We start from the raw sequence: 21,061 nt of genomic DNA on the forward strand, positions 1-21,061 counted from the left end.
CAGAGATGGTTGTCCTTCTGGAAGGTTCTTCCATATCCCAAGAGGAACTCAGACTCTGTCAGAAATGTTTTGGTACCCTGCCCCAGATCTGTGCTTCGACACAATCCTGTCTCGGTGCTCTACGGACAATTCCTTCGACCTCATGGCTTGGTTTTGTCAACTGTGGGACGCTTATATATAAAAAGGTGTGTGCCTTTCCAAATCATGTCCTATCAATTGAATTTACCACAGGTAGTCTCCAATCAAGTTGTAGAAACATCTGAAAGATGATCAATAGAAACAGGATGCACCTGAGCTCAATTTCGAGTCTCATAGCAAAGGGTCTGAACACTTATGTAACTAAGGTTTAAATAAAATAAAAAACATTTGCAACCATTTCTAAAAACCTGTTTTTGTTTTGTCATTTTAGGGTATTGTGTGTAGATTGACGAGGAAAAACATTTATTTAATCCAATTTAGAATAAGGCTGTAACGTAACAAAATGTGGAAAAAGTCAAGGGGTTTGAATACTTTCCGAATGCACTGTATGTCAAGTGGAACTCTCAAAGCATAGTAACAACCGTGTGTGTATGGTCTTCAGCTCCAACAAGCAAAAACAGTCCAATTGTGAGCAAAAGATTCCAAGCTACCTACAAGCAGAAACCTCTCCCCCCATTTAAGTTAATCAAATTCCTCACAATACTGAAGTCTGCTTCAAATTCTCTAGGATTAGTGATTGAGGAAGTAAAATGTTTTAAATAAATCGATAAACACGAATGGCCATACGTAAAAGCATTATAAATACAAGTAACGTTTGTCCATTAGTGGAGGTTTGGGAAACAGTAAACGCTAATAAGTGAAGGAGAGAGTCCATTCCAGTCCATTAGAGTCCCAGTGTTGTGAGAATGGCGGTCTCTCAGAGGTTATCTACTGGCAGGCCACGCTAACTCCAGACCCACAACTCAAAACCACGACAGAGTCTGTCTGATGGATTAGACACACGGCCTTTCTGTAGATCAACAGAAAAGAATGAATACAAAATAGATGACCAAAATATAATCCCCTTCTTTTTTTCTTTTTTTAAAATGGTGCATTATTATTCATGATCCATTTAGGATATTTATTGAGATGCGAGCACTATAAACAGAGAAATAAAAGGAGGGGCTGAGGTTACCTCACATCTCCAATTGTAAACAGAGGAGAGCTGTCACTGAGGTCAGGGAGAGGACACAGTCTGAGTGTGGACCATGTCTTTAGAGGCTGTACACAGCAGCTGAAAAGGCTCATGGTTTTTCAGTGGAGGTCGGGTCGGACGCCGGACAGTGAAACGCTGGCTCATGAGGCTATGAGAGTAGCACTAGGCCAGGATATTGTATGCTGGTTGTGAAGACTAAATGAGACTAACTTGCTCTAGGGGTGTTGCTTTGCAGATGATCCTGTGCTGTTTTTAGCCTATTGAGGGTGTATGTGTGGTGTCAGTGGGGGGGGTTGGAAGGAACACAGCAAAAATACAAAATTTCCATTTCAATGGATTAATGAAGTTGTATTGTATGGGGAACAAGGTCGTTCTATCCAAAAACAATGGGGTAATTGAAATGTACACTTCCTCATGGCTGTCTCAGCAGAGGTGACAGAGAGTTGACAAATGGTCATGACCCCTGCAGAGCCACAAGCCGCAACCACATAGTTTGTGTAAAACACTCTAATATGAATAAGAGTATCAAAAGACAGTGTGCTTGGAGAGGAGGTGAGCTGTATTTGACTATAAAAGCTGGTACTCACTTGATTGGAATGCGTGGGACTGCGGTGGGGGTGGAGGCTGCAGTGACGACCAGCAGAATCTGTTCCAGAGCAGAGAGTCCCCCGCCCACCTGGAACGCCACTTGATCTGCATTGTTCTGTAGAGAGAAAGAACAAGAACCACATTCAGGTAACAGGGAGCTGGACAGACCAAGGTATCACGTTACTCTCAGTGTGGACCCAGCTTCTCTTTTCCTCACCTCCCAGTTGGGAATGAAATCTGAAACAAAGTGATCCCCAAAGCATTCCTGTTAAATCTCAAAAGTGCACAACCCCAGTGTTCCACCCCCACTACAGTCCAGGCAAGTCTCAATGGAGGACAGCTACTCTGCAGACCTACACACACACACACACACACACACACACACACACACACACACACACACACAGCACCAGGGTGGTCTGTGTTCACAAACACAGGCTGAGGAGAGACTGTACAAAAGTAGAGAACAGAGAAATCAAACAAAAACTTAAGAAAATCATCAATCAAGATAAGAGTATTGGATACATTCTGAATTTACTCTTTATTTATTCCAATATAAAATGAGCCCTAACTCTGACAGAGGAAGTGCACCCAGCTGAGCCTAGCACACTGCATTTAAAAAAGGTGCAATATGCAAAAATCACTCCGCCATTTCCTGGTTGCTAATATTCTAATAGGTTGCCTAATTTCAGTTTATGTGACAAAACAATGTATATTGTAGAGAATCATTGTCATCTAAACCGATGTGAAATATATTTTCTAGAACCAAAAATATTGTATTTAACTGTTTGAAGCTGGTCTACAAAAAATGAAAGCAAAAGACGCAAAAACAACTTTAGCATGGGAAGCATAGAAATAGAGAACATAGAACATATCAACCTCTTCTGTCATTTCTTATTGACAGCAAGTCTAAGATCTATAACTCACATTTCTATGTGCATTTGGTCAGATCGCCCAAATAGTTACATATTGCAGTTTTAAAAGGTATAGTAGAATGCGCCTCGAAACCATCATTAAAACAATCATTAAACAAACATGTTTAGTCTAACACAATAGTGTCAATACAGCAGTCCATAGATTTAAGACCAAACAGCACTAAATAAGAGGGCCCTGCCCTGTTGCAAGGAGAGGAGAAAAGAGTCAGAGCTCTTGGCATTGGGTCAGATGCTGCTGCAGCTACACAGTCCAATAAATCAACAGCTCCAAAGCCCAGAGCAAGCGGCTGCTATCAGACATGTTAGTGCCTGGGTCGACCGGGAGGATAGGGGCTCCAGGGGAGGAGTGGGTGCTGATGGAAGGCTTTCCTCACAGAGGGAGCAGCCAGGGGGACAGTCATTCCTCACTACACCAAGCATGGAGGTACACTGGGGGTCCTTCCTACACCTAATGAGGTCACATTCTCCCAGGTAGTGTGACAGCCCACAAATCCAGGCACTCCACTCTATTTTAGTTCCACGGATGAAGGGTTTGCCAACAAGCCTGAACACATTGAGGAAGCGCTTTGCAAAACGATATATAAGCTCTTCATCTGTCACTCACACAGACTGCCAAGGCACAAGTCAGCAGGATCCGGTGACAAAAAACACTGAACTCTGCTAGGGTTAAGGGATTTGGACCAACACACTGAAAAAACACCAGAGGCCCTATGTATGATGTGCAGTGAGGATTATGGAAATCTCTACCATGATCCAATCTGCCCATGTGTGTGGTTGAGTGCTGTTTATAAGAGAACAACCTCCTTTATGTAGGTTACCAACGGTTTCCATCGATATGGTCTCTAGCACTGAGCTGGGTTTAACCCATTCTTAACTCACCCATCAACGCAGCCATCTAAAAGCTTCTGGGCTAAATGAGAAAAGGCAACTCTTTCATGGTGTCTTATCAAATGGTCTTTTAAAGGGGTTAACTAGGACCTGCCCAGCTCTGGCTGTCTGACAGTAAAGCCAGACTGGGACAGTTTGGCTGCATTGGTCTTGGCCTGTTGACAGATCGATCTATGTGACAACAACAAAAAAAGAGGATTAACCTCCAATAATTTTAGCCAACATCTTCAGGTGGTCTACATCTGCAATACCCATGGCATCCTTACCAGACATGACCCATCTGCTCGTGTGGAGATACACAATCATTCATTTCTTAAAAGAACACAATCAGATATTGGTGTTTTTGGTGCAGGAACCAGCATAGTAATCTGTGAGTGGACCTCTGTGGTGTTCCTCACGTTTCGGTTGAATGCATTCAGTTGTGCAACTGACTAGGTAGGTATCCCCCTTTCCCTTCCTTCTATCTAGGATGTACAGCTTTACACTCTGCTGGCTCAGTACTGTGGATGGCAGTAGAGCAGAGCAGGAATAATAGGCCTACTTGTTCCCGATCAATGAAGAATAACTTTTAAATTGAAACAACTAAAGAGAGCAAATTGCAATAACAGCCGAATTACATGCCATGTTAAACAGAACCCTCTGGTACGGAGTTCGTCAGGTACACTTACTGTGAGTTACACATAGAAACAATAGAGCTGTCTTTCATTAAATAACCCGTTGAAACACACTGGGAACTGTATAACAACCTTAAGGTGAGATCTCCATAGGACGTGTGCTGTAGTAACTATTGTTGCCAAATGTTGATTACAGCCAACAGGCTTCCGGTTCCAAAGCCATGGTTACAACATCTGGATTTGATTCATATTTTCAACAAGCCACATCTAGCTTAGCACCAATCCTCCACTCCATGTAACTATGGAGCAGTGTGTGATCTGTCTGTGTCCCGTCACTCCCTGCTAGACAATCTGGTGACAGTGTAATAGGATGAGGGGTACATTTCTTCTAAAGTGAAACTCCCAACATGACTGAAGACATGAGGAAAGGCGAGGGGGCAGGCCAGACAGTCGAGTCTAACATGAATTAAAGAGCTGAAGGAATCTTACCCAATTCTTACTCCTGCTGACCATTACTACCCCAGCTAATCAAAAGGCTGGCAGCTGTTAATTCCTGTGGCTGTGGCACTGCTGAGAGAAGCGGGAGAAAGGGAGGTAGGGAGGGCCAGCCGGACAGCTCTTTGTAGTCACCTCCCACTAGCCACTTTAATTAGATACATAAAGAAAGGAGGAGGGGAAATGGAGGGGAAAGCCCCGATCCTCTGGCCCCAGACGCTGGGGAACAACTGGCTGGGAGTTCATTAAAGGTGTGACACAGGACAGCCCCTTTGTCAATCAGTCTTTGGCCTCAAACTGGTTGCCCCAAACAATATTACAGACGGAGTGAGCAGGGCAGACACACCCCCATACATGCATTTAATCTTGGACCCTGACTAACATATACACTTGCAAAAAAAGCCTGTGAGGAGTAAACAAAGTCTCAATTTTGTTCAGTAGTCTAAACCAGCATCTGCATGTATGGGAGGAGTGATAAACCACAACAAGACTGCTGGAGTAAACATTTAGAGACTGAGTAAGAGTTTGTATATTAAAAGGGTGTAATGGCATGCTGTTTGCTACACTAAAGTAGAATGATTGGTTGAGAGACTGTAAATGGGAAACAATACTGGGTGAGTTTATTTTGAATGAGAAACAATACTGGATGAGTTTATTTTAAATGAGAAACAATACTGGGGGAGTTTATTTTAAATGAGAAACAATACTGGAAGAGTTTATTTTAAATGAGAAACAATACTGGAAGAGTTTATTTTAAATGAGAAACGATACTGGGTGAGTTAAATTTAAAATGGGTGACAATACTGGGTGAGTTAAATTTAAAATCGGTGACAATACTGAGTGAGTTTATTTTAAAATGGGAAAAAATACTGGGTGAGTTTATTTTAAAATGGGAAACAATACTGGGTGAGTTTATTTGATAAAATATAAAATATTTTATAAAATTCATTAGACTGATGAGGCTAGTGAATGTCATTTAACAAAAGAAAAACATTTAGCCTAGAAGAACAAGTCGCCTACACAGTCAAAAGTAAAAAATATAATATTTGTATACTATAATTTGAGAACGACCTGTCCTATAGGCTATTTGCATTACATTTTTAATAAATTACAAAAAATAGCTGTTTTCAAATTAAATGTAGGCCTCACTAATTTAATTAGCTTAGGCATAAACATTTTAATTAGGCTTAATAAATAACAAAACATGGCTGTCTACGAACACCAGGGCCGGCCGGTCATGGCTAGAAGGGACCAGTTTTGTTAAATTAACTTCAGATTTGACTTTTCGTAGCAGGTTAGGAGAACTAACGTAACAGGTTAGGAGAAAAAGGTCAAAACAAAATCAAATCTTATTGGTCACATACATGTGTTTAGCAGATGTTATTGCAGGTGTAGTGAAATGGGTTAGATAAATTTGTTAATTTGACAAAAGCTGGATCCCTTCTAGCCATGACCGTGCTGGCCCACCCCACTCCCTCTGCGATTCAGCACCACAGCAGTGGAAAGAGGACACTCTAGGCCCCTCAAACTCAACTCTGGACCGCAAAGCCAGTTCCACTACTTTTTATCCCTGTTCCTGTCTAATCAGGGACTGATTAGGTGCAATTCATTATCAGGTAGAACAAAAAAACCAGCAGGCTCCGGACCTTGTAGGGCAAGAGTTGTATACCCCTGCTCCAGGGAGCCACAAAATGAAGAAATCGATATTGGACAAACAAATTGTAAATATGTAAAAAGACGTAAATAAATGAATTCGTTAAGGCTGGTTTATTGAGAGAAAGCTTATTTAACAATGCTGTAAAATGAGCCCTACATTTATAAAAACACTTGTTTATAAAGCTCAAATCATATCTCACCATTTTCTAATGGATGATGATAATGTTTATTATAATTTCAACTATCGTGGGGTCGTGACTCGTACCATGTGTGATATACGTGGATTATTGAGAACTCTATTTCCTACTATAGGCAGTTGTCTGCCTAGTTATTGCAACATTGTAACTCTGCGATGTAAATAGTTGACAATGATGTTTAGTTTCCAAGTGCTACTGAATAAGCTCAACTGAAATTCACCAACTGTGCATGATACACATCATTACTCTACCAATCCCTTCCAAATCTTTATACTATACATGACACAGGCGCATATGTTGCTCTGGCCTAGGGTGGCAGCAGAACTGCCAGGACTGGGCCTCACAAACACTCTAATTTGCTTGTGTTTGAGGTAGACCTTGGCCTGCTCAAAGTGAGCCACTGCTGTTCGGAAGTCAAAACTCTCCAACTCCTTGGAGCAGCTTGCGACGGCGCATCAGCCTCTTTACTTTGTCCTCAAAATGGCTCAATCGTGAGGCCATCTTTAAGATGTTTTGGAGGGAAAAAAATCCCCTCTCAGAAGGCACACTGGAAACAGGGATAATCAACACAATCTTCCCAGTCGGGGTGCACTTAGCTGAAGTCCCTTATGCGTGTCTTTTGCGTGAGTAAAAATAGAAACCCAGCAAACACTAATTTCCCAGCAGTTTGAGGATTTATTAGTCTATGAAGTATATTTGCCTTTGAATTTGAAGCACATTGACTGGTATTTCCATCAATGAATAAAAAGCATTATTGGGTGGGGATAAAGATTTTTTACCGGCTAATACAAACCCTGTACTGAGGCGCAAAATCAGACACCAGGCAGCCTATGGAGGAACTACAACACAAAGGGATTGTTTGACCCCAGTTAAAGTTACAAAAAGTCAGCCATCCTGGAAACATCAACTCAAATATTAAAGGCCATATTCATAGTCTTCCAGCAAACCTGTCCTGGTTAGGTAAGAAACATGTAGGTACTTCGGAGAAACAAAGAATGTCAAATTAAACGATTTCCCTGACTTTATGACATACTTTGGCAGCAACAACACAAAAGCTTGTTTGTTTGATAAACAATATAACTCCTTCCGAACTCATAATAAGAGGGTTATTTTCATACAATAGGGCCTATTCAAGAGCAGGTCATGTGAATGGATCATATTCTGGCCAACTTTAGTCTACTCTATTTATTCATTTATTGTAGTAAAATCTGTAGTTAACATAATAACTAAAGAATTCCAGATGGGTTAAGGTTTGGCGACATAGTAAATCACATAGCCTCTGTTCAATAGCTGTCAAGACCAGATTAAATAACCATAACACTTATAATTCAAATCTTAACACTTCTTGTATAGGGGTAAGCCAACAATACCATTGAAACTCATTGGAGTATAACCCTTAGCCAAAAAAAAATGTACAAAAATGGTACTAATCTTAACAAAATCTGCAATTTCTTTACAAAAGTAAGTGTATTATTAACCTGGATGTGAAATAACAATTAATCTCATCAATTTGAATGCTTAATGTGAGCACTTATAGCCATAGACCAGACTATTGAGGAATAATAATAAGCTTCCTGACACACTTCCTGTCACACTTCCTGTCAGTTTGGTCCTCCTAGTCTCATCTGACAAGCTCAATAAAACAAACATTTGGGGAAAGTGGATCTATGACACACTAACACTCCCAATCTAAGCCAGGTGGAACAAAGAAAACCCTCCAAGGGGATGAGGAATTTAGAGAAAAGTATGATTTTCAGCTACAAGACCAGTATACTCATCTTAGGTGAGTATTGCATTCAGTGTTCAGGAATACAAAATATAACCTTGGAATTTCACAACATTCAGACACTGCTAATTTTGGCTACATCCGTCAACTTCAGGCAGGCTCCTTGAGGCCCTATGTTCTTGTTACTCTGTTGCCCTATTCCCCCACCTCCACATCCCAGGTAGAACAAGCCAACGGTTAGTCATGAAGGGGAGACCAACCAGCCCATGACAGCTGGCAAATGAAAATGTAAATACAGTCTCCACTCTTAGACCACAGTGTTTCTGACAGTCCCTCAAGTGTCATAAACTCTCTCCATCTAAGGCCAGCCTTTATTTGAAAGCAGTGACAAACAAATTTGGGCCAGTGTGTAAATATGCGAGTTCATTACCAAGGTATGAGAGCAGAAAGGTAAGAAATTGCCCTGAAAAAAAAATCTTAGAGGGAAAAAGCTCTCTACTTCTTTTGAGTTTGACAAAAAAAGAACCCATTAGTGCTCACAGAGGGAGAGGCGTGCTGGGGTCGGAGACTGGGGGGGGGGGGCTGACTGAGGCAGCCGTGGAGGGGGAGTGTCGGGTGTTGTTCAAGGAATTAGCAGGGAAAGTGGAGACTGAATCAGATACCGCAGAGGAAAAACAAATATCTAGGTGAGTCAATAACATGAGATATGCTTGTTAGGTCAAATAATCTAAACGATCCTGACTTAAAGTGACTCAGGGGGCAGACACCCATGCTGACAGAGACTATATTTATTTGCCTTTGTCCTGGGATTAGAGGAGGAAGTGCTCCCCAGGCTGGTTCACAGGCCAGCCCACCATGGCCCACCCCACTCCCCTCAGCCCAGGCCTCACTCTGCTCTGGGCTGAGGGGGAAGAATGTGTTTAACAGACATACTGAATGAAGTCTCTTCCACCCCTCTACACCCACAAAACTCTAATGAATTCACAATAGGGCTTTCCTCTATTGTTTTAATGAACTATAAATATGTAAAGAGCTTTAACCACACAGAGTTGTCTATCCTAGCGATCCCAGTGTTGAATTGAGGAGGACTCCAGGCCCAGTGACCCCTGACCTCCAACAGGGAGAGTATGGAGCTAATGGGAGGAGTCCCCCTGTTAGTGACAGCTTGAACACCATCACACTGGACTCCTCCTCTCTCATTACACTTTACTACTGTGCCAGTCACTCCTGCCACCTCGCTCTCCCTCTCTCTGGGGAAATTTAGTAATAGCCTCTCCACCCCTCCCCCTGTCAATGACCAGACACCATCATCTCTCTATCCTCCCACCCACCAACATGCACAGTGTGCTTTATCAGACCTTGAACTGCAACTTGGCAGAAGAATGATGGCTTGTCACTATATGTTTTCCTCTTCATAAACACAGTGACAAGTCCTCTTCATAAACCCAGTGCAACTCCATAAAATACCATCAAACAAAGTCTCATCTACAGTGGATTTCTTTCATTCATTATATTGACTTAAGTCAACTGTTGTTATCAATGTCTGTCATTCAGTATATAGCTTTCTAAAAAAGCAGCAAATACCAATGAAATACCTGATACTCCACTGTAATTTGAGATCCTTTGGATTACATTTTCTAGGAAAACCTTATGTTATTGTATAAACCCACAATATACTTCTGAAGCATGCAAATGTTTGCCTGTCTAGTAATGGGTTGCTCCTCTATTAGTAACATGTGGCCAATGAAAAGACATAGCTAATCTGGCCTGCATTACAAATAACCTGGGGCAAGGAGTTGGGGAGTAAGTGATACTCTACACTGGAAGACAGACAGAGAGCTGCAGCCAAACAGAACGCTTCAGTTCAGAGAACTGCCCCACTCAATGCACACACAACCCACACTGACTAATCACTGACATAGCAACACCCAAGCAGCACTATATGACATGGAGGAGAGGTGTTAGTGTTTTACCTGCTTCTCCAGGATGCGGGAGATCTCTCCCAGGGTTCTGTCCAGGCCTGACACCCTAGTGTTGGCCCACTGCCCGCTGTCCTGGCCCTGGAGCTGCTTCACCAAGTCCTTCACCAGACGCTGGAGCCTAGGGAGATGGGGAGAGGCTTAGTCCAGTCATCCATCCATCTATAATTTCAATATCATCAATATTCACTACAGTTAAGTAGATTAAGTAGAAAGCATAAATGTTAAGTAGGGAACTAACTTGGCCTTGTATGGGGAGTCGGGGACTTGTGTCTTTGCCTCCATTGATGTCTCGTACTCCTTTGCCCTACAGAGGGAACATAAAAAACAGTATTTGAATAAGAGGAAAAGAGTACTCCAGTGGTCAGAGAAAAGGCAGGGGAGGATGAGAAGTCTGAAGGAACAGAAAAAGATCAAGTTAAGACCAAGTGTTTATTTTGCCTGTCAACTGTTCCCCCCCCAGTAACTCTAAATAAATCATGCATTAATTCTACAGGGGCATAGTTCCTCACTGGTTTTAAAAATTCATAAGGACATTCCACCCTCATCACTTTACAATGGCATATCACATGTTCTGTTAAACTATATTGTTAAATAAATAGTAACTGGTATGCGCCAACTCGGGTAGCAAAGACATCAGTGTTTTGAATCTATGACCTCCACAGATTCACAGGGTCATTAGGACTGTTCTCTGTGGCATTAGACCAGCAGACATGGCAAAGAAGACAGGCTCTACTAGTAGCACACAGAGCATCTGTCTGTCAGTCAGACAGTCAGCATCTCAGAGCAGATAAGAGTTATTATAGATCCCAGGCTGACAGAAAGAAGGTCCTACGGTCAGACACAAAGCAGCGGATAAACTAACAGGTCCCGGAAGAGGACAGGTGGAGCCTCCCTAGAGGACCAGACCTGTCCTGGCAGAACAAGGCTCAAGTCATTAGAAACACTGTTAATGTCAATCCAGCTCAGAATTAAACCCTGAAATAAAAGGTTGTGTAGCTCCAGTGAAGACAAAATATTTAGGTAAACTGACTATGGGGTTTTATCAATGTTTACCATTTCTAAGGTTAAATCAGCAAACATTTATCAATCAGAGAAATATCTATGAGCAAATTAGAAATGTCTGCTCTCAAGGGCAACCTTCCCATATAAAAAGGCATGAGTTTAAACTCGATACCATCATTGAAATGATCAATTCACGTGCTTAACTTTTTAGTCTTTGCACTACGTTATCAATGTCTTCTTCAGCAGTTGTAACAGTTGCAAAAATATTAATATGGCTTTATTTCCAATCTAAAAGTGTACTGTAAATCACTGTACATTGGCAGTACATTAACTAAAGGGGCAAACTTTTGGCCTGGAGTAAATAAAAATGTTTTAACATCTATTTATTTATTTTATTTCACATTTATTTAACCAGGTAGGCTAGTTGAGAACAAGTTCTCATTTACAACTGCGACCTGACCAAGATAAAGCAGTGCGACAAAAACAACAACCCAGAGTTACACATAAACAAATGTAGTCAATAACACAAAATAAATAAAAATAATACAAATCTAGGTACAGTGTGTGTAAAAGTGTAGGGAGGTAGGCAATAAATAGGCCCTAGAGGCGAAAAGAATTACAATTTAGCATTAATACTGGAGTGACAGATGTGCAGAAGATGATGTGCAAGTAGAGATACTGGGGTGCAAAAGAGCAAGAGGGTAAGTAATAATATGGGGATGAGGTAGTCGGGTGTGCTATTTACAGAGTGTGTGTACAGGTACAGTGATCGGTAAGCTGCTCAGACAGCTGATGTTTAAAGTTAGAGAAGGAGATATGTCTCCAGCTTCAAAGATTTTTGCAATTCGTTCCAGTCATTGGCAGCAGAGAACTGGAAGGAAAGGTGGCCAATGTAAGTGTTGGCTTAGAGGATGACCAGCGCAATATATCTGCTGGAGCATGTGCGTGTTGCTATGGTGACCAGTGGAGCACGTGGGTGTTGCTATGGTGACCAGTGAGCTGAGATAAGGTGGCGCTTTACCTAGCAAAGACTTATAGATGACCTGGAGCCAGTGGGTTTGGCGACGGATATGTAGCGAGGGCCAGTCAAAGAGAGCATACAGGTCGCTGTGGTGGGTAGTATATAGGGCTTTGGTAATAAAGCACATGGCACGGTGATAGACTACATCCCGTTTGCTGAGTAGAGTGTTGGGGGTTATTTTGTAAATTACATCGCCGAAACCAAGGATCGGTAGGATATTCAGTTTTATGAGGGTAAGTTTGGCGGCATTAGTGAAGGAGGCTTTGCTGTGAAATAGGAAGCCGATTCAAGATTTGATTTTGGATTGGAGCTGCTTAATGTGAGTCTGGAAGGAGAGTTTACGGTCTAACCAGACACCTAGGTATTTGTAATTGTTCACATATTCTAGATCAGAACCGTCCAGAGTAGTGATGCTAGTCGGGCGGGAGGGTATGGGCAGCAATCGGTTGAAGAGCATACACTTAGTGTTACTAGCATTTAAAAGCAGTTGGAGGCCGCGGAAGGAATGTTGTATGGCGTTGAAGATCGTTTGGAGATTTGCCTAGTGGTTAGAGCGTTGGACTAGTAACCGGAAGGTTGCAAGTTCAAACCCCCGAGCTGACAAGGTACAAATCTGTCGTTCTGCCCCTGAACAGGCAGTTAACCCACTGTTCCTAGGCCGTCATTGAAAATAAGAACTTGTTCTTAACTGACTTGCCTAGTTAAATGAAGGTAAATACATTTTAAAAAATCAAAATGGTTGGTGATCTGTTTATTAACTTGGCTTTCGAAGACTTTAGAAAGGCAGGATGATAGAGTGGGGCAAAATAGTATTTAGTCAGCCACCAATTGTGTAAGTTCACCCACTTAAAAAGATGAGAGAGGCCTGTAATTTTCATCATAGGTACACTTCAACTATGACAGACAAAATGAGAAAAAGAAATCCAGAAAATCACATTTTAGGATTTTTTATGAATTTATTTGCAAATTATGGTGGAAAGTTCTATATTGTTGTAAAATGTTATAGTTAGGGATGGAAACTTCAGGTGGCCTTCCTAAGCCAGGCCTCAGACACGGCTAGGACATCCAACATCCATACAGTGCTCTGTGAAAAAACCTGTGTTTGTAAATGTAATATCATACAGTATTGTAGAGGGATTTGGATGGGTTAATGGAAGGTAATTCGATCAGAAACACAGGGCTCCAGAGCAGATTGTCACTGTAGGTTAGTGTGGCCCGCCAGCAATATTATTGCCCCCCCCTCAAATTAGTGATGAATATTATAATTTTTTATTATAATTAAAAAAAAACTCAGACCTGCGATGCAGGAAGGAAGTTACGCCACCTAAATAATGCAAAAGTGACATGTTAACTTCATTCATGAGGATAGCGAATGTAGGCGACAGTAAACAGATGGAGAAAAACTACACCAGTTGAGTAATTCATTTCAACAATAATCTTAATTTCAATTAGACTTTTTACAAACAAGAAGAGGGCTTTATTGGAGTTTATTTCTTCTAAACCGATGCGTATTTAAAATGACAGCAACTGGCTGAGGCTTAACAGCATCTTTCACAATAGAGAAATGTGGCCTAATAGAAGTTGGATGTTTTAATTAGGCCTACTTACAATGACAGCTAGCCCAAAATGTAGCATCCTACATAAAACAATAATTTAAAGAAAAAAAGGCGATGTCTGTTAATATCAGGAGTCTCGGTGTCACGTCTACTCCCGCTCCTCCCCTCCGGCGTTCGACATCGCCGGTATACTAACCACCGGTCCTGGGATCCATCATTACGCACACCTGGACTACCATTAACTCCCCATATATCTGGCACTCTTAGGTTCCTTCCCCAGTCAGTATTGATCCTGTGTTAACGCATATATGCTACTGTTACGTTGGTCATTTAATTAAACGTTTCACCTGCACCTGCTTATCAACTCACAGCGTTTTCGTTACAGAATACTGACTCAAACAATGGAAGCAGCAGGAGAACAAAATATCTCCCAGACAGTCGACGAGCAGGGATACCTTCTACGTCAACATCAGGACCAGCTGGCACAACTGGGGACAGCTATGGGAGAGGTTCTTCGTAGTGTGCAATGTCTCAAACGTACCCGGGAAGCGTTGCCATCAACTAGCGGAGGATACTTGACAACCAGTCGACCCAGCACAAGAGCCCATTCAGCAACCTACTCAGGTCAGTGATGCCTATTTGTCCCTCCTAGATAAATATGACGACACCCCATCTAAATGCCATGACTTCCTACTTCAGTGCTCACTCTACTTTACACACCAGAGGGGAGCCCCCACCACTGAGAGCTCCAAGGTTGCCACTGTTATTTCTCTGCTGACTGGGCAGGCTTTGGAATGGGCCACAGACATCTGGGAGAGAGGAGAAGAGCTAGATTCATATGCAGGGCTCATGGTCTGTCCAAATGCAGCTTCGATCATCCCCTGGAGGGCAGAGAGTGGGGTGAGCGCTTACTCCAATTACGCAAGAGGGACCAGACAGCTGCCGAGTACACGCTCACCTTCTGGACAGTAGCAGCATCCAGCGGATGGAACGAGCAGGCGCTTCGCACGCTATTCCAAAGAGGTCTGCGCAAGGAGGTCCAGACGGAACTAACCTGTCGAGATGACAACCTCACTTTGGACGCACTCATTGGGATGGCCATCCGTCTGGATAACCTACTACTGGAGCGTCGGTACTCTCATCGCTTCTCCCCCTCCCTCAGGGAACACTCTGAATCAGAGCCTGAACCCATGGAGGTAGGGGTCTTACACCTCCCCACGCCGGGATCCACAAGAGCAGAGGGACGGTCATGTGATCTTCCACCTCATAGGGCAGGAGTGAGTATTCCATCTTCATCACTTTCTGCTCAACTCTTTTTGGTGTCCATCACACTAGTTGATTGTCCCTCATGTACTGTGTCTACAGCCTTAGTGGATTCCAATGCCGCGGGGTACTTTATTGACCAGACCCTTGCCTCCTCTCTTAAAATCATCTACTACCCACTCTACTCTCCTTTTCCGGTTCAAGCCCTTGATAATTGGCCATTAGGATCCGGAACCATCACACACACACATCACCCAACCACTCACCCTCACCGTGGAGTCCATTCATCAGGAGAACATCCCCTTCTTCATCACCAGTGCACCGGGTCACAAGATCATCCTCGGCCTCCCTTGGCTTCAACGCCATAACCCCACCATGGTCATGGTCGAGGATGGGAATCACAGACTGATCACCAGAATGCCGGAGGACCTGCTTCCCCATTCCCTGTGGTTCCAAGTCAGTTGAGAGTCCTGTGGTTGCCGTTCAGCCCAACATCCCAGAGGTATACCAGGACCTGCAGGAGGTATTTTCCAAGACCCGCCATCGAACTGCTGGCAGGGTCTGCGCCTCCGCACAGACGCATCTACCCTCTGTCGGTGGCTGAGACCCTGGCCATGGAGGATTACATCAGAGGCGCTTCAACAAGCGTCTGCATGTCATGTCATTCATCTGCATGTCCACTTCTTCATGGCCAAAAAGGATGGAGGGTTACATCCATGTAATGAATAGCGAGGACTCAACGAAATCACCAGAAGCAGCCATCAAACAGCTCTGCGAGGCCTGGTTCTTTACCAAACTGGACCTGCGGAGTGCTTACAATCTCATCCGCATCCGGGAGTGGGATGAGTGGAAGACTGTGTTTAGCACAATGTCTGGTCACTATGAGTACTTGGTGATGCCATTTGGTTTAGCCAACGCTCCGTCAGCGTTCCAGGCATTCGTTAACGAGGTGCTCAGGGACATGCTCGGATGCCAGGTCGTCGTGTAAATCGATTATATCTTGGTCCACTCGGCTACCCTGGAGTATCACATCACTCACGTTCAAGGCAGTCCTGAAACATCTCCTGGCTAACCACCTGTTCATCAAGGCTGAGAAGTACCAACTTCATTAGAGGGCTGTCTCCTTCTTAGGCTACCAAATCAGCCAGCAAGTAGTGTGGATGGACAACAGGAAGGTAGATGTGGTCAGATCATGGCCAGTCCCAACCACCATAAAGGGGTTAGCCAACTTCTACCGCCGTTTCATCAGAAACGTCAGCTCTGTCGCTGCCCCTTTCACCTCAAGGGTGGGCCCTGTAGGTTGGTGGTTCTACTTTGAGAGTGACATTTTCTCTTGCTAGAAAGCTAAATTGTTCTGAACTAATGTTGCCATTAAAAAAAAGTATAGCCTTAGTAGGCTACGTAGACCTGTTTCTCCCCACTAATCACAGCACAGAAAAATAGACAAAAATAAGAACTTAATAGAAACATTGGGGATTTTATTAGTGTAATCAGATCAAAATGATTATATTAGTGTCATTTAAATGATGTATTCATCAGATGTGTTCAAACATTTTGTTCAATTTGTTGTGTAGGCCTATTAATTGTGCTAATATTTTATATGCAAATTATGTTCTGGCCCGCCGACTATTAGCTCCGAAAAATGTGGCCCCCATGTGAAACCTAGTTGTGTACGTACATTCCCACAAAGATTACTGGATTAACCAAGGATGTATGCATTTTCCCATCATTCTATCACATTATTTAACATGTCCTCCAAGACGACTGAATAAAAAAATACTGCTGCTTTCCTGTCACCAGAACTTGAACTATACCTGGCCCGTTTGTCATTCCTAATATTACAATATTCATCTCTGACAGGTTTACACCCACCCAGGTTAAACGGGGAGCAATTGCTGAGCCATTCATCATGCTCGGCAGCAGGCTCGGCTAAATGGGCTGCGGCTATAAATATTAGTAATCAGCTATAAGAGAAAAAGCACAAATCTACAATGCAGAACTAATAATCAATTCATCACAGTCTGCTCTTTATTAATCTGGACTGGGCTGGCCCTGACCAACTAAAGAGAGCCAACACTGTAAAAATGTCTACCTTTGGAGGCAAAAAGTAACCAATTTAGTTTTATATTGTTACATGTATACTGTTTGATGCTGTGTTACTGTATATACTGTGCATTATAGCAAAACAGCTAAACAGTCGGGTTGGACCCAAATGGACCGGTTGTTTTAACTACAAGTCGGCTTGATGAGCCTGAAACCTCTAGTGGTTTCCCTGGGGCCTCATCTCACAGGAACATTGTGTGTATATGGACCCCTTCAGCTCCTCTACTGGGTGAAAGGAGTATTGCTGTGATGACCTATCCAGGTTCCACACAGGGGTGTCTTTGTGTGCCCACCTCCTTCTGAGCTCCACTAACACACTACTGACTCTGTTCCCAGCCAAGGGAAACACACACAGCGGGCTACAGCCAAACGGCTTGCACTACAGGAGCAGGTACACACTTCCAAATCCATGTTTCAAAGTTCAGAACGCATCCCAACGCATATTTTCATCAGAAAAGCAGCCCAATATTACAGGAAAAAAGACAGCCAAACCGCCAAAATGTGGGTTAAACTGTGTTCAGCAGTTTATGATGGAGGGGATAAAAGCCCGCCTCAGAGTCCAATGAAAACATCTCTTGCATTTTACCGACACCCTGCCATGCTCCAATAAAACGGCTCATTTCCACTCAGCGATGGAACTGCTCACCTTTATGCTAGTTGGGGCTTTGTGTTATTTACTACCTCTAAAAGCCTTGTGCCTCTGAGTGCTAGTCTCAGCAGGGTTAGAGCTGGGGCTGAGAGGGAGAGGGCTGGGGCTGGGGCTAGGGATGGTGAACAGAGGCAGATCATGTCACTTTCTCAGCAGAAACTCCTCCATAAGGGAACAGAAACAGTCATGACAAACTTCACTGAAAGCGAAGTTGTATAGAATAAAGTACTAAATATTTAATATGTTGGATACTTCTGCCCCCTCTACCAGTCCCCTTTAAATAAAACATAAGTCGGACATATACTGAGAAGCTGAGTTAAGTTAAAATGTTAGTGGGCACTGCTAAAAATAGAATGTATAACAAAGGTGAGTGAGTGTTCTGATAATAAAAGTGACTACAAAAGAGGACCGTTTGCTCGTAAGAGTTAACGACGCGCATAAGACAAATGTCATTTCAGGTGCTGCACCCCCCAGGCCGCCACACCCCCCAGGCCGCCACAGTCCAACCTGCCCTGTGACAAACAGCTCATCCCACAACTTTCTCTCTACTCTGCCATGTCCCTATCCTGCCCCCCAACCCCTTCCTTCCTCCCTTGTTGTGACAGGCTACTAAACTGATTGATCCCATGTCTGGGATCTGACAGAGGCGCGTTGACTCCTATTTGTTGATTACTATTGATTTTCTTTGATACTTCATTTAAAAATCAATAGCCCGGAGAAAGAAAAATAGGCATGGTTTACACATACTTTAACATACTATTGTCCACTGGAGGCGGCTTCAGTTTTGGCAGAACCCTGGCAGCAATTAGGGGGAGAGCTCTTAACAGGTGAAAGCCAGGGCCTCAGATCGATACCCATTTTTCTTCCCCAATCACAGAAAGTGGCCATAAATTAAGCTCATCAGTGTTATTCTGTGGACAGCTGTGATGCACATAACGTCTGCTTCCATCGCCTTGTCACTCAAAGCACCCCGCCGAAGGCAGCGCTGTCCTCTGTGCCTGAGAGGGTGTCACAGGGAGGGAGAGAGAGAGCGAGAGAGCGGGGGAGAGAGAAGAGGGACAGATGGATGCATCACCTGGAGTTCATGCGTCCGCGGAGCTTCTTTGCCTTCTTGCGTGCCTTCTGCCTCTCCTCTCCGTCCTTCACACTCTCAGAGGAGACAGTGCTGTCCGTCACAATGTCAACTATGTACTTCTTTAAGGAAAGATGCTCCTGAAACACATGCAAACATTTCATTACAACCAATCTCATTATTAAAAATGTGTCCAACAGTGTAAGCAAATGTGATGCTGATATGAAATTGTAATGGACACAAGGAGTGAGGAAAGAAGGTTAAATAAAAAGGCAGGCAATTATCTAGGGTGCCATTTTTCCTTGGTAGACATAACCTCTGGCACTGAGAAGCCTGTGAGTCCACCTGCTGCCTGGCACCCATGGTAATGCTGAATTAGGTAGAGGTTTTGCTTCCAGTCTAGAATATGCCACACCAGGTCTGTCAGATCAGATGCTGCTGATATCTCCACCAGGAGACAGAGGGATGTAACCCAATTTAAAAATCATGATGGATGTGCAAAAAAATCAATTACCCAATTATGCTGTCATCCAGAATCCTAGAGGATGGAATGGTCTAACTAGATGACAGTATCCATTCAGCAGTCCAGCCTGCATGAGGCATTCCATTTCTTTTTGTTAAGTGTTGGCAGTGCACCTGCTGCTTGAAAAGGGGTTTCAGAAGAAACCCTTGAAAGAAGTGTCATCATAAGGACACAAGAGATAGAGAAGACTGAGAGTTAACTATGTGCTAAAGTGCTCAATAATCCATGAGCAATAGCGATCACAAACAGGATCGGGAATCAATTCTTACGGCTTTATTGTTTTGACTTATTGATTTGTTATCAACCTGATCAATCAAAGGGACCCTTACAAAAAAAGATTGCAGTCAGTGTGCAGTATAACTGTAGTACAACTTCAGTATGCTGAAAATACTGTGTCTAAAATATATATATTTTTTACTGCAGTAATTTTGCAATATACAGTGGGGAGAACAAGTATTTGATAACCTGCCGATTTTGCAGGTTTTCCTACTTACAAAGCATGTAGAGGTCTGTAATTTTTTATCATAGGTACACTTCAACTGCGAGAGACGGAATCTCTCCAGATCCAGAAAATCACATTGTATGATTTTTAAGTAATGCATTTTATTGCATGACATAAGTATTTGATCACCTACCAACCAGTAAGAATTCCAGCTCTCACAAACCTGTTAGTTTTTCTTTGAGAAGCCCTCCTGTTCTCCAATCATTACATGTATTAACTGCACCTGTTTGAACTCGTTACCTGTATAAAAAGACACCTGTCCACACACTCAATCAAACAGACTCCAACCTCTCCACAATGGCCAAGATCAGGGAGCTGTGTAAGGACATCAGGGATACAATTGTAGACCTGCACAAGGCTGGGATGGGCTACAGGACAATAGGCAAGCAACTTGGTGAGAAGGCAACAACTGTTGGCACAATTATTAGAAAATGGAAGAAGTTCAAGATGACGGTCAATCACCCTCAGTCTGGGGCTCCATGCAAGATCTCACCTCGTGGGGCATCAATGATCATGAGGAAGGTGAGGGATCAGCCCAGAACTACACGGCAGGACCTGGTCAATGACCTGAAGAGAGCTGGGACCACAGTATCAAAGAAAACCATTAGTAGCAAACTACGCCGTCATGGATTAAAATCCTGCAGCGCACGCAAGTCCCCCTGCTCAAGCCAGCGCATGTCCAGGCCCGTCTGAAGTTTTCCAATGACCATCTGGATGATCCAGAGGAGGAATGCGAGAAGGTCACGTGGTCTGATGAGACAAAAATAGAACCTTTTGGTCTAAACTCCACTTGCCGTGTTTGGAGGAAGAAGAAGGATGAGTACAACCCCAAGAACACCATCCCAACCATGAAGCATGGAGGTGGAAACATCATTCTTAGGGGATGTTTTTCTGCAAAGGGGACAGGACGACTGCACCGTATTGAGGGGAGGATGGATGGGGCCATGTATCGCGAGATCTTGGCCAACAACCTTCTTCCCTCAGTAAGAGCATTGAAGATGGGTCGTGACTGGGTCTTCCAGCATGACAACGACCCGAAACACACAGCCAGGGCAACTAAGGAGTGGCTCCGTAAGAAGCATCTCAAGGTCCTGGAGTGGCCTAGCCAGTCTCCA

The 21,061-nt window shown here is 43.3% G+C and overlaps 1 protein-coding gene across 6 annotated transcripts in view; it reads right to left on the reverse strand.

The window, feature by feature from the left end:
- scaper (S-phase cyclin A-associated protein in the ER) overlaps positions 1-21,061 on the reverse strand; it is a 122,733-nt gene that overhangs the window by 32,918 nt on the left and 68,754 nt on the right. For all 6 annotated transcript variants that reach the window (XM_042301541.1, XM_042301540.1, XM_042301538.1 and 3 more), the window contains 4 exons: positions 18,925-19,061; positions 10,494-10,559; positions 10,247-10,373; positions 1,762-1,877 (listed from right to left, as the gene is read on the reverse strand). In XM_042301541.1, the coding sequence (XP_042157475.1) occupies positions 1,762-1,877; positions 10,247-10,373; positions 10,494-10,559; positions 18,925-19,061 (446 nt within the window). The remainder of the gene's footprint in view (positions 1-1,761; positions 1,878-10,246; positions 10,374-10,493; positions 10,560-18,924; positions 19,062-21,061) is intronic.

The sequence above is a fragment of the Oncorhynchus tshawytscha genome, linkage group LG19 (genome assembly GCF_018296145.1).
Source record: "Oncorhynchus tshawytscha isolate Ot180627B linkage group LG19, Otsh_v2.0, whole genome shotgun sequence".
NCBI lineage: Eukaryota > Metazoa > Chordata > Actinopteri > Salmoniformes > Salmonidae > Oncorhynchus > Oncorhynchus tshawytscha.